Below are 18,224 nucleotides of genomic sequence, written 5' to 3'. Positions count from 1 at the left end.
TCTTACCAACCGAAATCGAGACTAATCTGACAAGGCCATGGTTTTCCAGTCATTTGGGATGCAACCAATGTGGTCACGACCCCGGGAGAGGTACTTCAGGCCATGTTGTCTTGTTACCAAAGGCACTCGTGTCAGTCGTCTGCTGCCATAGCCCATTAACACCTAAGTTTGCTGCACTGTCCTAACAGATAAGTTCGTCATATGTCCCACATCAATTTCTGTGGTTCTTTCACACAGTATTGCGTGTCCGTTAGCACTGATAACTCTACACAAATACTACTGCTCTCTGTCGTTAAGTGAAGGCCATCAGCCGCTGCAGTGACCATGGTCAGAGATAATGCTGGAAATTTGGTATTCTCGACAGTCTCTTGACACTGTGGATCTTGGAATATTGAATTCACAAATAATTTCCGAAATGGACTGTCCTATGTGTTTAGCTTCAACTTTCAACAACCATTTCGTGTTCGAAATCTGTTAATTCCGTTGTAAGGCTACAATGATGTTGGAAAATTTTTCTCATGTGTCATCTAGGTACAAATGACAGCTCCACCAATTTACTGCCCTTTTATACCTTGTGTACACAATGCTACCACACTCTGTATATTTGTGTATCGCTGTCCCATGATTTTTGTCACCTCAGAGTAAATTCAGTTTTCTCTGGTCGACTAATGCAGTAAATCACTGTGACGATAATTAGTCCTTCCTAATATATTTGGGGACATTTCTTTTATTGTATTAATTATATTACTATAAAATATTGTAGTAAATTTGTGAGTGCACAATCAGTCTTTTTTTATTGCAGTACAATGTCATATCGAGAAGTATGTAGACAGCATTCGAAATAATAATTCTGTCATTGATTATTTTCCCTCTCTCTGTTGGTTTCTAGCCTTGTTTGCCGTACCTAAGAATTACAAGCTAGTTGCTGCACCCTTGTTTGAGTTGTATGACAATGCACAGGGGTATGGACCAATAATATCGTCTTTACCACAAGCTTTGTGCAGGTGAGTACTGCTGTTACATTGTAGCCTTTACTTGATCAGAGTTATCAGGATGACACTATTGAGTGCAACTAGCATTTTCTTCCTTTGCTGTGCTGTTTACCAATAATGATTATGCCTTGTTAGAATTTTCTCAAATTTCCATAATTTTGTTTTGAAAGAAAAGTAGTGTCATGCAAAAACATGCTGCCCCCTACACACACACACACACACACACACACACACACACACACACACACACACACACACACAAAGTCTTGCTGCAGAAGTTTTTCTTTTTTGTGTGGACTATCATTTGCATTATCGGTGGGTTAATCAGTCATTTACATAAATAGCTGATGCTATTGTTCACGTCATGTAAGAAGGCAGACCAATTTTCAGCAGTTGTGCGCATCCCCCTCCACTAGCCACAGGCAGCCAATAATATTCATTCTCTTTCCGAGTGGCTAGCGGAGAGTTACAGCTAGAGAGCACGAATCTTGCTCCTACATGCTGCACTGTTGCCGTACTTCACGACAACTGTATTATTCATTCAACTGTCACTCCCCCCCCCCCCCCCCCACCAGGTGTATAGCTGTGAATGTGTATCTGTAAATGTTTAAGTGTGATCAAAAAGAAAGCCAGGTGACGGCAAAAAATGTGAAGTGAAGTACCTCACAATCTGGCGAGGGGGATTATTTACCGCATTTATAACTTTTCAAACATGAATTTGAAAGCAAGTCTTCTACTGTCGATATTTGAAAACACAAGAACGGGCTCCAGAACAATGTGGTGTTGGCAAGAGAGCTGTAGGAACTGTAGAAAAAGTTGGTTTTGTGTCGCCTGGAAAGCATTGAAGTCTCGTGGAACCTGTAACATAAATGGATAGTTTTAACAATGATGTTTTAAAGTGCTCCATGTGAACAATGTATGTCCGACATAACAAAAACTTGTTATAGCTATGCAATGGTAAGCACTTCATCAATGTAAAGAATATTAAAAGAAAGATGATGGTTACATTTATGTTAAGAAGAGAATCTTTAGTTCAAAGAGGTGGCATAAGTGCAGCACGAACTATATCTCATATAAAGATTAACGACCCAAGAGGAGGAGATGGTTCAACAGTGTATTACCTTGATGAATCATGGGTCAGTTAGAATCATTCCAGGTAGATCTGCTGGTGGCAGTTTTAAAGTTCTCATAGGAATAGGTTGTTGGATAATTATTCTGCATTCTGACTCTTCTTCTGGTTTTGTTTCTGAGAATGAACTTCTACTTACATGTAAGAGAAACAGCAATGACTACCATTCGGAAATGAATGCTGTCAATTTCATGAGGTGATTCACAATTCTTGTCACACCTTGATTAAAAGTCGTTCATTGCCAGGTATAATTCAACTGTTACAGAGAAAACACCAAGTACAAACACCAGAAAAGCAGATATTTTTCCACGGCTTAAAGGTAAAAATATTAATCACAGTGTAATCCAGACTCGCGCCGATTTCCTGACCTTGTTAATTTATACAAGTCATGTGACAGAACATACAAACCTTGCACATTAGTGGGGGTCAGATAATTTTGCATTTACCCATGTATCGCTGTCAGTGTAGCTCCATTGAATTAATTTGGGAAAAGGGTTTTAAGGCTATGTGGGAGAAAGAAACTGAACATTCAAGATAACATATACTGAACACCGCTTGTGCATGAGGCAACAGACAATATCCCAACTGTAGCATGGGCACAGTCTGTGCAGCATGCTGAAAAGCTTCAGAAAGAACTTGACAGGGAAGTGGTGATGGATATAAGCCATGAACCTATCATCGTAAATTTACAATCAGATTGTTCAGAAACAGACTCGAATAGAAGTGACAATGGTATTACAATTAGACTTTGGAACAAAGTAATAATATTTTGAAGTTTTAAAGACTCGTTGTTTAAAAAATGTGTTTGGGAACATATCAGTTGCATACATAATAATGAGAACTTCCTAGCGTTTTTGATTAGCACTTCGTATCTTTTTAATTATGCAGATTTTGTTGTGTATTAAATTTTTTCTTACAATGCAGTTCAAATGACAATAAATGATAAATATTTGCAAACAGTTTCAATGACCTTGTCTTTCGACAATTCTCATTTTGAGAGAAATTGTACTTCACATCTTCACAAAGCTGTGTCAGCTGTTTGCCTCCCGACGTCACTCAGAGTAAATCTATGGAGCAGTGGACGCAATATCGTCAGAACGTCAATTAATATTTCTCTTATGATGATTGATTGAAATTGGTTTTAATATTTATTATTCACCTCATAGACATAAATGTATAATACAGTGTACCATAGGCAAACGAGCCATTCCTGTTGTCCGCAGCAGCACAGTTCGGCGACATGGACTTTGTTTGCCCGCTCTACTTCCTTTCCACTTCGCCTTTATGCGCGAAGCGCCTTCCTAGGTAGCGCGGGTTTTAGTGTAATAACAGAGCCCTTTAATAATATTTTTTGTTTAAGTTTTCCACAAAATCACTTCAGCTTTGTTAGCAGTTTAACTTGTCAGTGCTGAGTTTTATTATGTTGCCAGAATGAGGGCATTTGCCCACAAAAGACAAAAGCCCTTTGTTTGAGTCTTGGTCCAGCGCATAGTTTTGATCCGCCAGCAAGTTTCATATCAGTGTACATTCCGCTGCAAAGTGAAAAATTTTATTTTGGGAACTTCCCCCCAGTGTGTGGCAAAGTCTTGTCCCCACAATAGCCTTTTTTCCAGGAGTGCTAGTTATGCAAGTTTCACAGGAAAACTCCTGTGGCATTTGAAAGGTAGGAGATGAGGCACTGGCCGAACTAAAACTAAGAGGATGGGTCGTGAGCTGTGATTGGGTAGCTCAGTCAGTAAAACATTTGTTCGTGAAAGGCAAAGGTCCCGAGTTCGAGTTTTGGTCCAGCTCACAGTTTTAATCTGCCATGAAGTTTCATATCAGTGCACACTCCACAGCAAAATGAAAATATCATTCTGCCAGTCGACCAATCATTTTGAATTTGAAGAGGGCGCACAAATCTCGTTATAGTCTACACCTTCTACTTGACTAAATCGCTTTGTGACTAAGCAAGCTTTAAAATTCTGGTCTCCTCACCAACTTTCTTCTTTTTAAATACTCATCTATTCTTTACAAGAATTACAACAGATGGTAGCTCAACCAGTTTCCCAACATCATGATTTTTTTTTTTTTCAGGAAGTTAATTTCTTCATTCATTGCAACCATCTGTTCTGCTGCCTTGTTAGAATTAACTGATTCATGATACGATGATGGTTGATCACTGTTCTTTTCTTGCACTATGTGTTTTTGTACTATTTCATGATAAACAACCTCGTTTGAATGAAGTGTCATTGGATGATATTTGCTTAAACTCATTTTCTCTTTTGTTGCACTCATCCTTAGCCTGCACCTATTTCATTAAATATCAGAATGTTCCACAAATTCCTGATTACCTTCAGTTTCTTCCAAATTTTCCTCCTGATCTGAGAAATCATAAAATTTCCCTTCAGTGTTAGAATCTTCTCTTTCATGTCATATTTCATCTCCAATACTTGGAGATGATAATGCTCCTTCATTGCACATACAATAGAAATTCGTCCTGTTTCTTATTTTCAGTTGAGCATTTGCCATTCAAGAATTGTTTGAAAATACTTTTCTTGGATTCCACAGGCTATTTTGTTTCTGGCATCCAGGCCCTGTACCCACGGCCATATTGTGTGTTATAGAGTGCATCAAATAATTAAGCCTTTTTCTGCCCTTTCGTATAATTTAGAATGACGTTTTTGTTTGTGTAGGTGACTGAAAACTTCACATCCTATCACAAGTAAATATCTCACACTAAACTTTCTACCTGTCCACAATTCCTGAGGCATTTTTTTTTTGTTGTTGTGGTTATTTGTAACGCGATTCCTTATGTATGCGGCAGTGTACATCATCTTACCCCAAAAACACCTTGGCAAATTCCTAGCTATTGTGACCTTTCCATATCATGAACGTTCTGTTGAGCATCCAGCTATACTGTTTTTCTGTGATGTGTAGTTTAGTTATTTCGTGTCATATTCATTCAGATTCACAGAACTGTGTGAACAGAATTCTAGGCCCTTGTTCACGTGAATTTTGTTTACAGTTTGTTTTTTTCATTTGACTCCTCCATTTCTTGAATTCTTCTTTCTTTTTTAAGAAATGCACAAATATGTATTGGCCTGCATCATCAACGATACTCGTTGAATATCTCATGCCTCCAAAACTGGGAATGTCAGTATGTCCCATGAGATCACTATTAACAAGTTCTAAACAGGTTGTTTGTTCCTTCATACCTTGTTTTAAGAAATGGTCTTCACGTTGATTTACGTACCAAACAGCCACCACATGGGTTTATTTTACCTTTTTCACACTGTAATTCCAAGATTGCTTCCTTCATTATCGTGTTGTTTGCTGTACACTTGCAGACATGTATCATTTGACAATGCCATAAGTCTAGCGACTTTGTGTTACATTTGTTATTTCTCAGTACATTTATTGATCTGTCAACTGCACATGGCTTCGTATTTATGTAATATAAATGACCTTCCTGCTGATTTTTAACAAGCAGTCTTCCAGAGATATTGTCCTCTTGCAACCTTCATTATCATAAATAATCTTTCTATCATTGTTAGCTATGAGTTTTTTAGCCAAAACTTCGTTGTTAATTATCTTTGCTTCTGTTTTTCTGCCATCAACTAATGTCGTGACCTCAGCTAAAGTATTTTCATCAACAGCTGAAAAATAATTTTCATTTCGAGCCATGTGATGAATTGACCAGAAATCCACTATCCAGTTGTCACCATTCAATGTAACTGTGTCACAGGCAGCACTCATACTAACAGCACCTATATTCTTTTGTTCCTTTTTAAATTTCCCCCTTTCAGGACAGTTTCTGAATACGTAACGGACTTTGTGACAGTTGTAACAAACAAAACTACCTTTTTATGTTGCTTCTTTATTCGTTTCTTTCTGTCCTTTGTCAAATTCCGTAAGTGGAGTTTTTTGGTACTGTTTATTACCAACATTAACGTTCAAGGATGTTGCAGAATGTTTATCTTCATTATATTTGGGATGTGTAGCATCTTTTCATGTGCACACTTAATTGTTGCACACTTAAAATCATTATCTGGCAAATAGCACAAAGCTGTAATTAGTACATCCCATTCGTTTGGAAGTACACACAGAACAGTCGTTGATAAATCTCCCTCTTCAGTTTTGTTGCTAATGTTCACTAGGCCTGCTACAGTTTTGTTTATTAGTCCTAGATAAATTTCCACAGATTCACAGTTCTTCATTTTTAGTGAATATAGCTTCCATCTCAGTTGCACAGTGTGAAGTTAGATATCCCTTAGGTCATATAATTTTGAAGTTCTTCACATACTGTTCTTTTATTTGACAGATTTCATATACAAGTATGTATTTGCTACTGTTCACATATGGAAAGTACAACTTTTGCTAGCGCCTTGTCCTTATGTGTTATATATGCCTTTTGATCAGCATATGGTGCACCTTCGTCAGGTTCCGGCTCTCAAGGATCAGTTATAGTCCTTAAATGGTAATCTATTAGAATCATTTTCATCTGATACAATCAGGAGGCGATATTCACTCCACATAGTTTCTCAGTCGTTTGTTCTGTCATCTCTGTATATTTCACTACTGTATTTGTTTTACTCTTGTTTTCTTTTGTGTGAGATCACAAACACTGGTCATTATCAGTTAACTTTTTCCAAATGCGTCGCACAAAAATAGTCAGCCGGTATCAATAAATATTTCACCTTCACTGCACAGGAGTTTTAAAATGGATATTTGACCCACAGTTTCTATTTCTTTCTTAACATGACTGTGCACATACTCATTGTTGTAGTGGGATAAAACTCTCTTCTCACACACATTATATTTATTATATATAAAAACAAAGATGAGGTGACTTACCGAACAAAAGCGCTGGCAGGTCGATAGACACACAAACAAACACAAACATACACACAAAATTCAAGCTTTCGCAACAAACTGTTGCCTCATCAGGAAAGAGGGAAGGAGAGGGGAAGACGAAAGGAAGTGGGTTTTAAGGGAGAGGGTAAGGAGTCATTCCAATCCCGGGAGCGGAAAGACTTACCTTAGGGGGAAAAAAGGACAGGTATACACTCGCACACACGCACATATCCATCCACACATACAGACACAAGCAGACAAATATGTCTGCTTGTGTCTGTATGTGTGGATGGATATGTGCGTGTGTGCGAGTGTATACCTGTCCTTTTTTCCCCCCTAAGGTAAGTCTTTCCGCTCCCGGGATTGGAATGACTCCTTACCCTCTCCCTTAAAACCCACTTCCTTTCGTCTTCCCCTCTCCTTCCCTCTTTCCTGATGAGGCAACAGTTTGTTGCGAAAGCTTGAATTTTGTGTGTATGTTTGTGTTTGTTTGTGTGTCTATCGACCTGCCAGCGCTTTTGTTCGGTAAGTCACCTCATCTTTGTTTTTATATATAATTTTTCCCACGTGGAATGTTTCCTTCCATTATATTGACATTATATTTATTAAGTGAAAAACTACATACACCATCAAATCAGTAACAGAGAAACCCTATAACAACACTTTGATAGTCTTTTTAAATAACCTATAAGATAATCCAGTAACATCATAGAAATGAAAAGAATGTAATATCCAGCAACATCACAGAAATGAAAAGAATGTAATAAATAAAGGAGCTCTTCTCCACCTGTTTATCTCGTAACAAGTAGCACTAGAAGTATTAGAATCAGTATTACTTTTATAGAGTAACATTGCATAGCCAGAGAATAAAAACATAAGAGATAAAGTGCTCACATCAAATAAGTAAAAATTGTCTTGTAAAGCCAACATTAAAACCTCGAGTATAGCAAGCCACTAGAACTGACATCAGACTGAAAGATTTATCACTGGATTTCACTGCTATGTAGAAACTCCATAATGTGCTCGCCACCTATGGGTCACGAATAGCAGAGAACAGCACAAATTCAGAAAATAGTTCCATTATTAAAAGCAAATAGTTACAACAAGAGACCAAGCTCAGTAACAGACGTATAAAAAATGTGATAAATGAAATACATGGGAAAATGCTGTAAAACGAAACAGCAGCTGTACATGCCATCTGCCCAGTGCAGGCAGCTTTAAAGTGCTTAAAATGAACAGAATTAATGCAGTAGGAATAACAGCTATGAAATTTTTATTTTGCAGTTGTTGCTGTTGGTTGAGAATAAAACCATCATTGACATACATTTGCTTAAGAATTGCCAGCCTATAACCTTCCTTTTCTGTATGAAGGATAACTTGCTACACTCCCTTCAGTTTGTACCCTTTCTGCCTTGTAAATGCTCTTTATACCTGATGCTGATGACAGATCTTCTAGTGTGCCCTATTCAATAAATTGGCCAAGTGTTGGAGGTGATTTTTTTAAACCACTGAATTACACAGAGAAGTGATCAAATATTTCAGCGTGTGGATTAGATTTTTCTACTAACTGTTATCTGTGGAAAAGGCAACTTCGCATCCACCTCTTCTTTCTAGCAGGTGACAAATTCTGTAGGAAATGGTCCCTAAGTACAGTTTCGCACGCGTGTCTGTCTGTCTGTCTCTGTGTGTGTGTGTGTGTGTGTGTGTGTGTGTGTGTGTGTGTGTGTGTGTGTGTGTGCGCACGTGTTTTATTAGCAATATTGCCCAAAGTAATGACTATGCTGTTAGTTTTTGCTGTAAAAATGTCATCAATTAAGGAAAGTTCATAAACATTATTATCTGCTGCAGTTTTTATGAAAGTGATATCAACTTAAAAGTTTTTTTGGGTGATAAAGGCAGTGATATAGCCTGATGAATGGCTGAATGGAAAAGCTTTTTATGAGGTTGGGGATGTATTGAGCTGCAGGGCAAAATTTGGTCTGTACTATTTTCTTTTTGAAAAATACCAACAGTTTGTAATAATTCCAGTGCTGTTTATTGTTTGTGATCCAGTTCTTATCCAATGGTGGTTTAAAAAATTTTTATAGGTAACTGTAATTTATCTGAAGATATCCTTGTATAGTATGTTAACTGGGGGCCTAGAAACGACGGAGAGGCTCCGTCCGTGCCGCTGCTGCAGTGGTCCACAACCCCACGACTACCGCAGTCCACTTCACCCCTCCATCGCCCCACACTGAACCACTCTTTCAGGGTTATTGTGCGGTGGACATCTCACACCAGACGAATGTAATCCCCATGTTTGCATGGTAGAGAAATGGTGGTGTACGTGTACGTGCAGAACTTCTTTGTGCAGCAATTGCCGACATAGTGTAGCTGAGGCGGAACTACTCCGCATTCGCCAAGGCAGGTGGAAAGTAGCCTAAAAACCATCCACAAACTGGCCTGCTCATTGGATCTCGGCGCAAGATCGCCAGGCGGATTCGTGCCGGGGACCAGGCGCTCTTTCCCTATCTGGAAAGCCGGGCATTAGACCACACGGCTAACTGGGTGGGCGAAGGTACCCTTAGTTGACACCGAAGCCAATTCAATGCAATAAAATTTGTGTAACCAGTTGTCTTATTTTACCCTTCATTAAAACAGTCTAAATCCTTTTATCCAGTCTATACAGTTAAGCCTTCATATTCCCCTAGACAAGTAAACTTCACATGGGTGTTGGGTGGGGGGATTGACAAAACACACACACACACACACACACACACACACACACACACACACACACACACACACGTTTAAAATTTCGGTCCAAAATACGCCTGCCGTCCCCTGTACCTACTTGTTACAGTTTGCTGGTTTGGGAGATCCAGACCACCTAAGCCTATGCACGGTCTCCACTCATCTCTCTTTTTCATTTCCACTGCTACTCTCTATTTGGCTCGCACTGCTAACTAACTTCATCCATCTATTTCTCTTTTACTGCCACACTCTATCACTGACCATCACTATCTCCTCTCTGTGTGGTTCCCACTGGTATTCTCTTCATCCAGCTCTTCTTTCTCTTTCATTGCCTCTTTCTCACTCCCAAATAGAAAGGTGGAAGGAGTATGTAGAGGGTTTATAGAAGGGCGATGTACTTGAGGACAGTATTATGAAAATGGAAGAGGATGTAGATGAAGATGAAATGGGAGATACGATACTGCGTGAAGAGTTTGACAGAGCACTGAAAGACCTGAGTCGAAACAAGGCCCCGGGAGTAGACAACATTCCATTAGAACTACTGACAGCCTTGGGAGAGCCAGTCACGACAAAACTCTACCATCTGGTGAGCAAGATGTATGAGACAGGCGAAATACCCACAGACTTCAAGAAGAATATAATAATTCCAATCCCAAAGAAAGCAGGTGTTGACAGATGTGAAAATTACCGAACTATCAGTTTAATAAGTCACAGCTGCAAAATACTAATGCGAATTCTTTACAGACGAATGGAAAAACTGGTAGAAGCGGACCTCGGGGAAGATCAGTTTGGATTCCGTAGAAATGTTGGAACACGTGAGGCAATACTAACCTTACGACTTATCTTAGAAGAAAGATTAAGAAAAAGCAAACCTACGTTTCTAGCATTTGTAGACTTAGAGAAAGCTTTTGACAACGTTAACTGGAATACTCTCTTTCAAATTCTGAAGGTGGCAGGGGTAAAATACAGGGAGCGAAAGGCTATTTACAATTTGTACAGAAACCAGATGGCAGTTACAAGAGTCGAGGGGCATGAAAGGGAAGCAGTGGTTGGGAAAGGAGTGAGACAGGGTTGTAGCCTCTCCCCGATGTTATTCAATCTGTATATTGAGCAAGCAGTAAAGGAAACAAAAGAAAAATTCGGAGTAGGTATTAAAATTCATGGAGAAGAAATAAAAACTTTGAGGTTCGCCGAGGACATTGTAATTCTGTCAGAGACAGCAAAGGACTTGGGAAAGCAATTGAACGGAATGGACAGTGTCTTGAAAGGAGGATATAAGATGAACATCAACAAAAGCAAAACGAGGATAATGGAATGTAGTCAAATTAAATCGGGTGATGCTGAGGGAATTAGATTAGGAAATGAGACACTTAAAGTAGTAAAGGAGTTTTGCTATTTAGGGAGTAAAATAACTGATGATGGTCGAAGTAGAGAGGATATAAAATGTAGACTAGCAATGGCAGGGAAATCGTTTCTGAAGAAGAGAAATTTGTTAACATCGAGTATAGATTTAAGTGTCAGGAAGTCATTTCTGAAAGTATTTGTATGGAGTGTAGCCATGTACGGAAGTGAAACATGGACGATAACCAGTTTGAACAAGAAGAGAATAGAAGCTTTCAAAATGTGGTGCTACAGAAGAATGCTGAAGATAAGGTGGGTAGATCACGTAACTAATGAGGAGGTATTGAATAGGATTGGGGAGAAGAGAAGTTTGTGGCACAACTTGACCAGAAGAAGGGATCGGTTGGTAGGACATGTTCTGAGGCAACAAGGGATCACCAATTTAGTATTGGAGGGCAGCGTGGAGGGTAAAAATCGTAGAGGGAGACCAAGAGATGAATACACTAAGCAGATTCAGAAGGATGTAGGTTGCAGTAGGTACTGGGAGATGAAAAAGCTTGCACAGGATAGAGTAGCATGGAGAGCTGCATCAAACCAGTCTCAGGACTGAAGACCACAACAACAACCACCACCATCACTGCCCCCTTGCTTTTGCCACTAGCTCTGATCTACTCTCTTTCAACACAAAAATGTGCGAAGTTTGCATGCCAAAATTTTAGTGATAAAGGCGGAATTAGTTTTGAGGCAGCTGGTTCCAACTTTTGTCTGTCTTCTAAAGAGGGACTTAATTGCCTTTCTTGTGCTCTGACAGGAGCATTTTTCAGCTAGTGATCTTCTTTTCCCTGCTAAAGCAGGGTGTGATACTTCCATAAAATGAATTCCGTAGATCAGTAAAGTTTTTACAAGTTTTTGATATAGTTTGACACATTTACGTATTGGATACATACAAACAACAAATAAAACAATCAAAAGTCCAGGTTCGAAGATCAACAGTACTATGTCAAGGATGGATGGCTACTCGCTGTAAAGATAAAATGTTGAATTGCAGTCACGCAGAATGAACAAAATGTTACACATTTAGCATTTGGCCAAATACTTCTTCGGAAAGGATAGGATAAACCTACACATTTACACAAGCAGGCACACCTCACATAACATGACCGCTATCTCTGGCCACTTTGGAAGCAAGCAACAATCTGTGGTGGGGTGGAAGGGAGGAGGGATAGCAGGCTACGAATGAAGGAGAGGAGTCAATGCTTCCTAACAGAGCTTGCAAGGATGAGGAAAAGGCCATGAGGTGCAGCATTGAGTGGTTGTGGGGATGGAAGGGGGGGGGGATGAGGAGTGAAATAGGAGATGAGTAAGGAGGGGGAAAAAGACAGGCGGGTGCATTTGCAGAGAGCAGTGCACAAGGAGAGTGAGGGGCATTTATTTGGGAGGGGGAAGGGGTGATAGGCCATTGGGAGGGGGGGGGGCAGAAACTGTTGGGTGGAGGGTGTGGAGACAGTAGGTTACTGTAGTTTGAGGCTGGGATGATAGTGGGAGCAGAGAATGTGTTGTAAGGAGAACTCTCATCTTCAAAGTTCAGAAAACCTGGTGGTGGAGGGGAAGATAAAGATGGCCCGGGTTGTGAAGCAGCCACTGAAATCAAGCCTGAATGTTCAGCAGCATGTTGTGCCACAGAAAGGTTCACTTTGCACTTGGTCACAGTATGGCAGTGGCCATTCATTGTGGTGGATAGTTGGTTGGTAGTCATACCAGTATAAAAGGCTGTGCAATGGTTGCAGCAGAGCTGTTATGTAAAATGGCTGCTTTCACAAGTGACCCAGTCTTTGAAGGTGCGTGCAAGTCTGTGACATGACTGGAATAGGAAGTTCCGGGTGGGTGGATTGGGTAGTTCTTGCACTTGGGTCTTTCACAGAAATGTGGCAAGGGGTTGGAATTGGGAGTGGCATAGGGATGGACTATGGTGGTGTGTTGGTGACAGAACAACACTTATGGGGGGGTGGGAAGGACCTCGGGAAGGGTGCTTCTCATTTCAGGACATGACTACGTAATCAAATCCTAGACAAAGGATGTGGGTCAGTTGTTCCAGTCCAAGGTGGTACTGGTTGACAAAGGGGGTGCTTCTTTGTAGTGGACAAGTGTTTGGTGTGGTGGGAGGATTTGGGGTATGTGGGGATATGGCATGGGAAATATGTTTGTGGACAAGGTCTCGGGGTAGTGCCATTCGTTGTGTCCAAATCTGAGCAATAAAAACAAAAGATTTTAAGAGTGATACTACTAATGTGTGGTGTAACGTGACAACACCACCACAAAACAGATGCTTCCACTAGTTTGAAATGAGGGTAGGGCTCTCGTCCACTGCTGGTTCATTTTACACTAATTTATGTAAAAATTAACAAAAAAACTTTAGGCTGCACCTGCATACCAAGAAATGTGTTTGATTTCCAAGTACAAATAATTTTGCGTACAGAATAATTTTTTGTAAGGTGCTTATGCTGCCCGGTGGCACCATCAAATAATTTCCAAGTCTGTATAAATGTGGAGTGCCCATTATACAGAGACAGTGCATCATAAAGTTTTATTGGTGGAAAATGCTGGTGACCGCAGAACCCTTGCAATGTGTTCACTACATTAGTTCTAAGTACATTTAAGTGTCAGGCCAGGTATTACATACATATTTTTTGTGCATAAGTACACTAAGTTTAAAGCTCTGGATCCCACTAACAAATAATAAAATTGAGAAAAATTTCAAGGATTCCCAAGAACATCATCTGAAGATCATATATGATTTGCCATGAATAGAAATTATAGAAGTATTCATCGTTACACCTGCTACGTTTTGTACCCAAAAATCATGTTTTTTTTGGATGTATCTTGATAATGGATACTGACTTTTGAAAATGGGGGAAATGGTGTTCCTAATAAATGTCTGAAGAATACACAAGTAAAATTTGAGCCATTTGCTGTTGTTAGTTTATTGTAGCCCATTGTGCATAAAAAGGCTAAAAACTGTTTTTGCGGGTTTCTTAGGAACTGCCAATGAACAAATGATGCTTTTATAATCTGTCAATGACACACACCACACCTAATGCTAAAGAATCAACTGATTTGCTCCATTTGTCTAGACTGGAGGACGTGTGAAATATTTAAATTTTGATCCCACACTGTACAATAGCTACAGTGTGGGCATTCTTCCTATGGGTACACAATTGGTCACTAGGTGAAGGGCTATCCAAAACGCTTTACTCCTTATCTTTATGATCAGTAGAACCCGAGATTTGAAACCCTAAAACATAGCATTTTTGTGCTTGGCTTTTTGGAACATATTGGCATTGTGCACTGTTGTGCACAGACCGATTACTGAGGGACATGGTCATCGATGCTTGTAAATGTAACCTCTAATGTGAGTGCAGTTTTTGTCAGTGTCTTTCATATTGTGTAGCTGTTATCTGATGGTTTAGATTTAAGAAACATTCATTTAGTTTTCAAATTATTTGTTATAGAATGGGTCATGCACATATTAATGCTGTTTGTACTCTCTCTTCATTGCAGACTTTACAGTAGTTACCTTGGAAGCGACTTTCTTTCCTCCTCTATTTTTAAGCTGTCTGAATTAAAAATAAAGAAACTTTCATTTTGCAACTTTTTTCCACAGGTTCAATTTCATATACATGTGAATTACCTTCACACTGGTATTAATGCTGTTGAAGATTTTTTACCATTGGAATTAAAATGGGGTCTCAGTCAGCTCCACGCAGCAGCAGAAGTGTATAAAGACAAAATAATCTGTGCTGTGTAGCTTTTCAGGTACAAAATTGTGAAAGTGGTGACAGTGGACAAGTGTTTGGTAAACATTAAATAAAGCAGTTTTACTGTGTTGCTTTCATCAGTGATAAAAGTAATTTATAGTGCTGCAGTTGGACTCGAGTGTAAAAATAACTGAAACTTATAATAGTCTGTGCACTTTCCCTTCTATGATACATAGTTTTACATTTATAGTGTGAATGGCTGTACCAAGAAAATATTTTAAGGCTCTTGAGATTGTCATTACTGTGACATTCAGATGACAAATCATGTATATTCCACCTTCCTTAAAAACTATATCTTTATTGTATTGTGTCTCTTGTATATGTGAAGTGATGAACTTGTGAGAAAGGAGGTTTTTTACACTCATTCAATAAAAGCTATTAAGTTAGAATCCGTAGGCAGAATTATTAACCCTAGATGACTGTCAGTGTGAAAAATGGCTGAATGAAGAAAGTGTTATGAAATTTATAGAAATTGATTAATGGTGAGTCAGTCATTTGTCATATGAGATTGTATGATGTCAAGGTATTCTTTATGTCCTAAGGCCCAAGTTGACAGAAAATACAGTCAGTGTTGTGTTCCATTATGTGACGCTATTGTAAGTTATAAACATTGGGCTGATTCAGCAGTACTGCAAACTTTCATTTCATACACCTTTGGTGTGTCATGTTCCTATTTATGCGGAAAATAAATGTGATTTATAAGAAAAAGTGCCTGATAATTTTTAGGGAGTAAAATTTAATATTTTGTAGAACCTATAATAAAAGTTAAAACTCTGAACGTCACAAGCTGAAGAATAATCTGCAGTTTTCAGCAGCTTTTAATCCTTGATAACCTAATCAACATTTACAGTCGTAATTCACGAGAGCACTGTATTATTAAGCTTCCTCTCTTCATTGTGTTTTCTTTTAATTTTGTACAGTGTTTCTCTTTGCTCTCCACTATTGTCTCTCTCAAATAAATCAAACTGTGGAAAATACAGGATGACAGAACAACAGTATTATGAAAAGGATAGACAGCTACTCACCTCATAAAGGTATTGAGTCACAGACAGGTCACCTGGTTTAGATTCATTAATGATATCTTTATGGTCTGGGCTGAGAATGGGGACAGCCTATCAACATTCCTCCAGAACCTCAACCCCTTCTTGACTTGGTCCTTCACAACCCAACAAGCCACCTTTCTCAGTGTAAACTTCCACCTCAAAGATGGCTACCTCTGCCCATATCAGACCTACCAATCACCACCACCACCTCCACTTCGGCAGTTGGTACACACTCCACACCGAGAACTCCTTTCCATACAGTCTAGCTTATTGTGGCCATTACATCTGTAGTGACTAGCAGTTCCTCTCCAAATATACCTTGGGTCTCACTGAGGTCTTCACAGACCAACATTACCCTCCCAACCTTATACAGAAATCTGTAGTGACTAGTAGTCCCTCTCCAAATATTCTGTGGGTCTCACTGCGGTCTTCAGAGGCCAAAATTACCTTCCCAACCTTGTACAGAAACATATCTTCCATGTGTTCTCTCTCCATTCTCCTTCCACATTCACATCAACAAAGGCGCTCTCCCCTGGTGACTCAGTACCACCCAGTCAGAACCGGAGCAACTGAATCATATTTTCCAGCAAGGTTTCGAATACTACTGCCACCCATCAAGCCTGTGCAATATGTATGTCCATCCTACTCCACCTTGCTCCCAAACTCGTGGCTCGTATCTGTGTATTAGACCTTGATGCAAGACCTGTCCCAGACATCCCACCACCACCACCACCACCACCACCACCACCACCACCTACTCCGGTCTAGTCACAGGCATCACCAATCCCATTAAAGACAGGGCTACTGGTAGAAACAGTCAAGTGACCTACAAACTGCTGCAACCACTGTGATGCTTTTTACATGGACATGACCACACCAACACACTTTATGTCAACATGAATGGCTACTGACAAACTGAGCCAAGTGTCAGCTGGACCATCCAGTTGCTGAACATGCTGTCTAACATAACTTCAACTACTGCTTTACAGCATGCACCATCTGGATCCTTCCTCCTAATAACAGCTTTCCTGAATTGTTGGGGTACGAACTCTCCCTTCAAAATGTTCCTGTAGTCCCCCTGGCCTCAACCTATGCTAGTCCGTGTCCTTCACCCACTTATCCCCTTCCCTGCTCCCACTCCAGCATTATACAGCATTGTATTCTGTCAACACATCTGCTAGTCTTTTTTTTCTGTTCTCTATTTCTCTCTCTCTCCCTCCACTCCTCACCCCTACTCACTTTCAAACTTCCCTGCTGCCCTAGCAGCCCTACTTTTTCCCCACCACATCCTTGCCTGCTTCCACAAGCAGCACTACTCTTTCCCCACCACATCCTTGCCTGCTTCCACAAGCAGCACTACTCTTTCCCCACCACATCCTTGCCTGCTTCCACAAGCAGCACTACTCTTTCCCACTGCTACCCTGCCATCCCTCCGTCCCCCAACCCGCCCCAGCCTCCTCCTTACCCCCACCACCCATATTGCTATTACCATCAGTCGCAGTTGCTCACGCCCCAGCCTTGGTGGCCAGAGACAGTGGTCGTGTGTGTGAATGTGAATGTGTGTATGTTTCTACTTGAGAAGAAGGCCTGTTGGTCAAAAGCTTAAATGTGTAATAGTCTTTTTTATTGTTCCTGTCTGTGACTGAACCTCTCCTGTATATGATCGTTGGAGTCTCTCCTTTTTGTGATGTTGACTCAAACAAATGTTTCAGAAGTCTTGGGTGTGTGTGTTGCTGCAACTGGGTTTGACTTCTACACCTACTAGAAACAAAAATGAGGAAGTGAATCACCTGTCTGCCTCTAGTTGATTCTCTCTCTCTCTCTCTCTCTCTCTCTCTCTCTCTCTCTCTCACACACACACACACACACACACACACACACACACACACACACTAATTGTAGAAATATTAATAGTTTTCAAGCTACTGTTCTCTTTTAGGTTAAGCACCTATCTTACACAGTGGTTGGCACTTACCTGTGCCTATGGTAAAACTCTGATAGTGGGCTGTGGTTTACATTGTCTGCATAATAGTGTGAGAGAGAGAATTTTCTTAATTTATCTTGGAAGCTAGTAAAATAGGGACGGGGGGGGGGGGGGGGGGGGGCGCAAGTATTGGGTGTTGTAGAATTATTAATTTGTGAATGTTTTTTAAGTCTGTAATGAAATTTAGTATTGCCATAAATACTGACACTGTACTAACTTATTGACTATTCTGTAACCAATAAATCTGTTTTATTAAAAAAAGAAACAGGTTTTGATACCTGGATCAGTAATTAATAAATTTATAACACGCTGTTATTCTGAGCCCGTCATGACTTCATCAAAGTGAAAATA

At 39.9% G+C, this 18,224-nt stretch overlaps 1 protein-coding gene and 1 long non-coding RNA gene across 4 annotated transcripts in view; one reads left to right on the top strand and one right to left on the bottom strand.

The window, feature by feature from the left end:
- The window catches only part of LOC124796019 (cleavage and polyadenylation specificity factor subunit 5), a 116,925-nt gene extending 101,690 nt beyond the window's left edge, over positions 1–15,235 (top strand). For both annotated transcript variants that reach the window (XM_047260105.1, XM_047260113.1), the window contains exons 5-6: positions 890–1,004; positions 14,693–15,235. In XM_047260105.1, the coding sequence (XP_047116061.1) occupies positions 890–1,004; positions 14,693–14,714 (137 nt within the window). In that variant the 3' untranslated portion in view covers positions 14,715–15,235. The remainder of the gene's footprint in view (positions 1–889; positions 1,005–14,692) is intronic.
- The window catches only part of LOC124796066, a 64,449-nt gene continuing 47,871 nt past the window's right edge, over positions 1,647–18,224 (bottom strand). For both annotated transcript variants that reach the window (XR_007016729.1, XR_007016728.1), the window contains exon 3: positions 1,647–1,850. This is a non-coding gene — a long non-coding RNA (uncharacterized LOC124796066). The remainder of the gene's footprint in view (positions 1,851–18,224) is intronic.

Source organism: Schistocerca piceifrons, chromosome 1, assembly GCF_021461385.2.
Source record: "Schistocerca piceifrons isolate TAMUIC-IGC-003096 chromosome 1, iqSchPice1.1, whole genome shotgun sequence".
Lineage (NCBI taxonomy): Eukaryota > Metazoa > Arthropoda > Insecta > Orthoptera > Acrididae > Schistocerca > Schistocerca piceifrons.
This window is presented reverse-complemented; position numbering and strand designations above follow the sequence as displayed.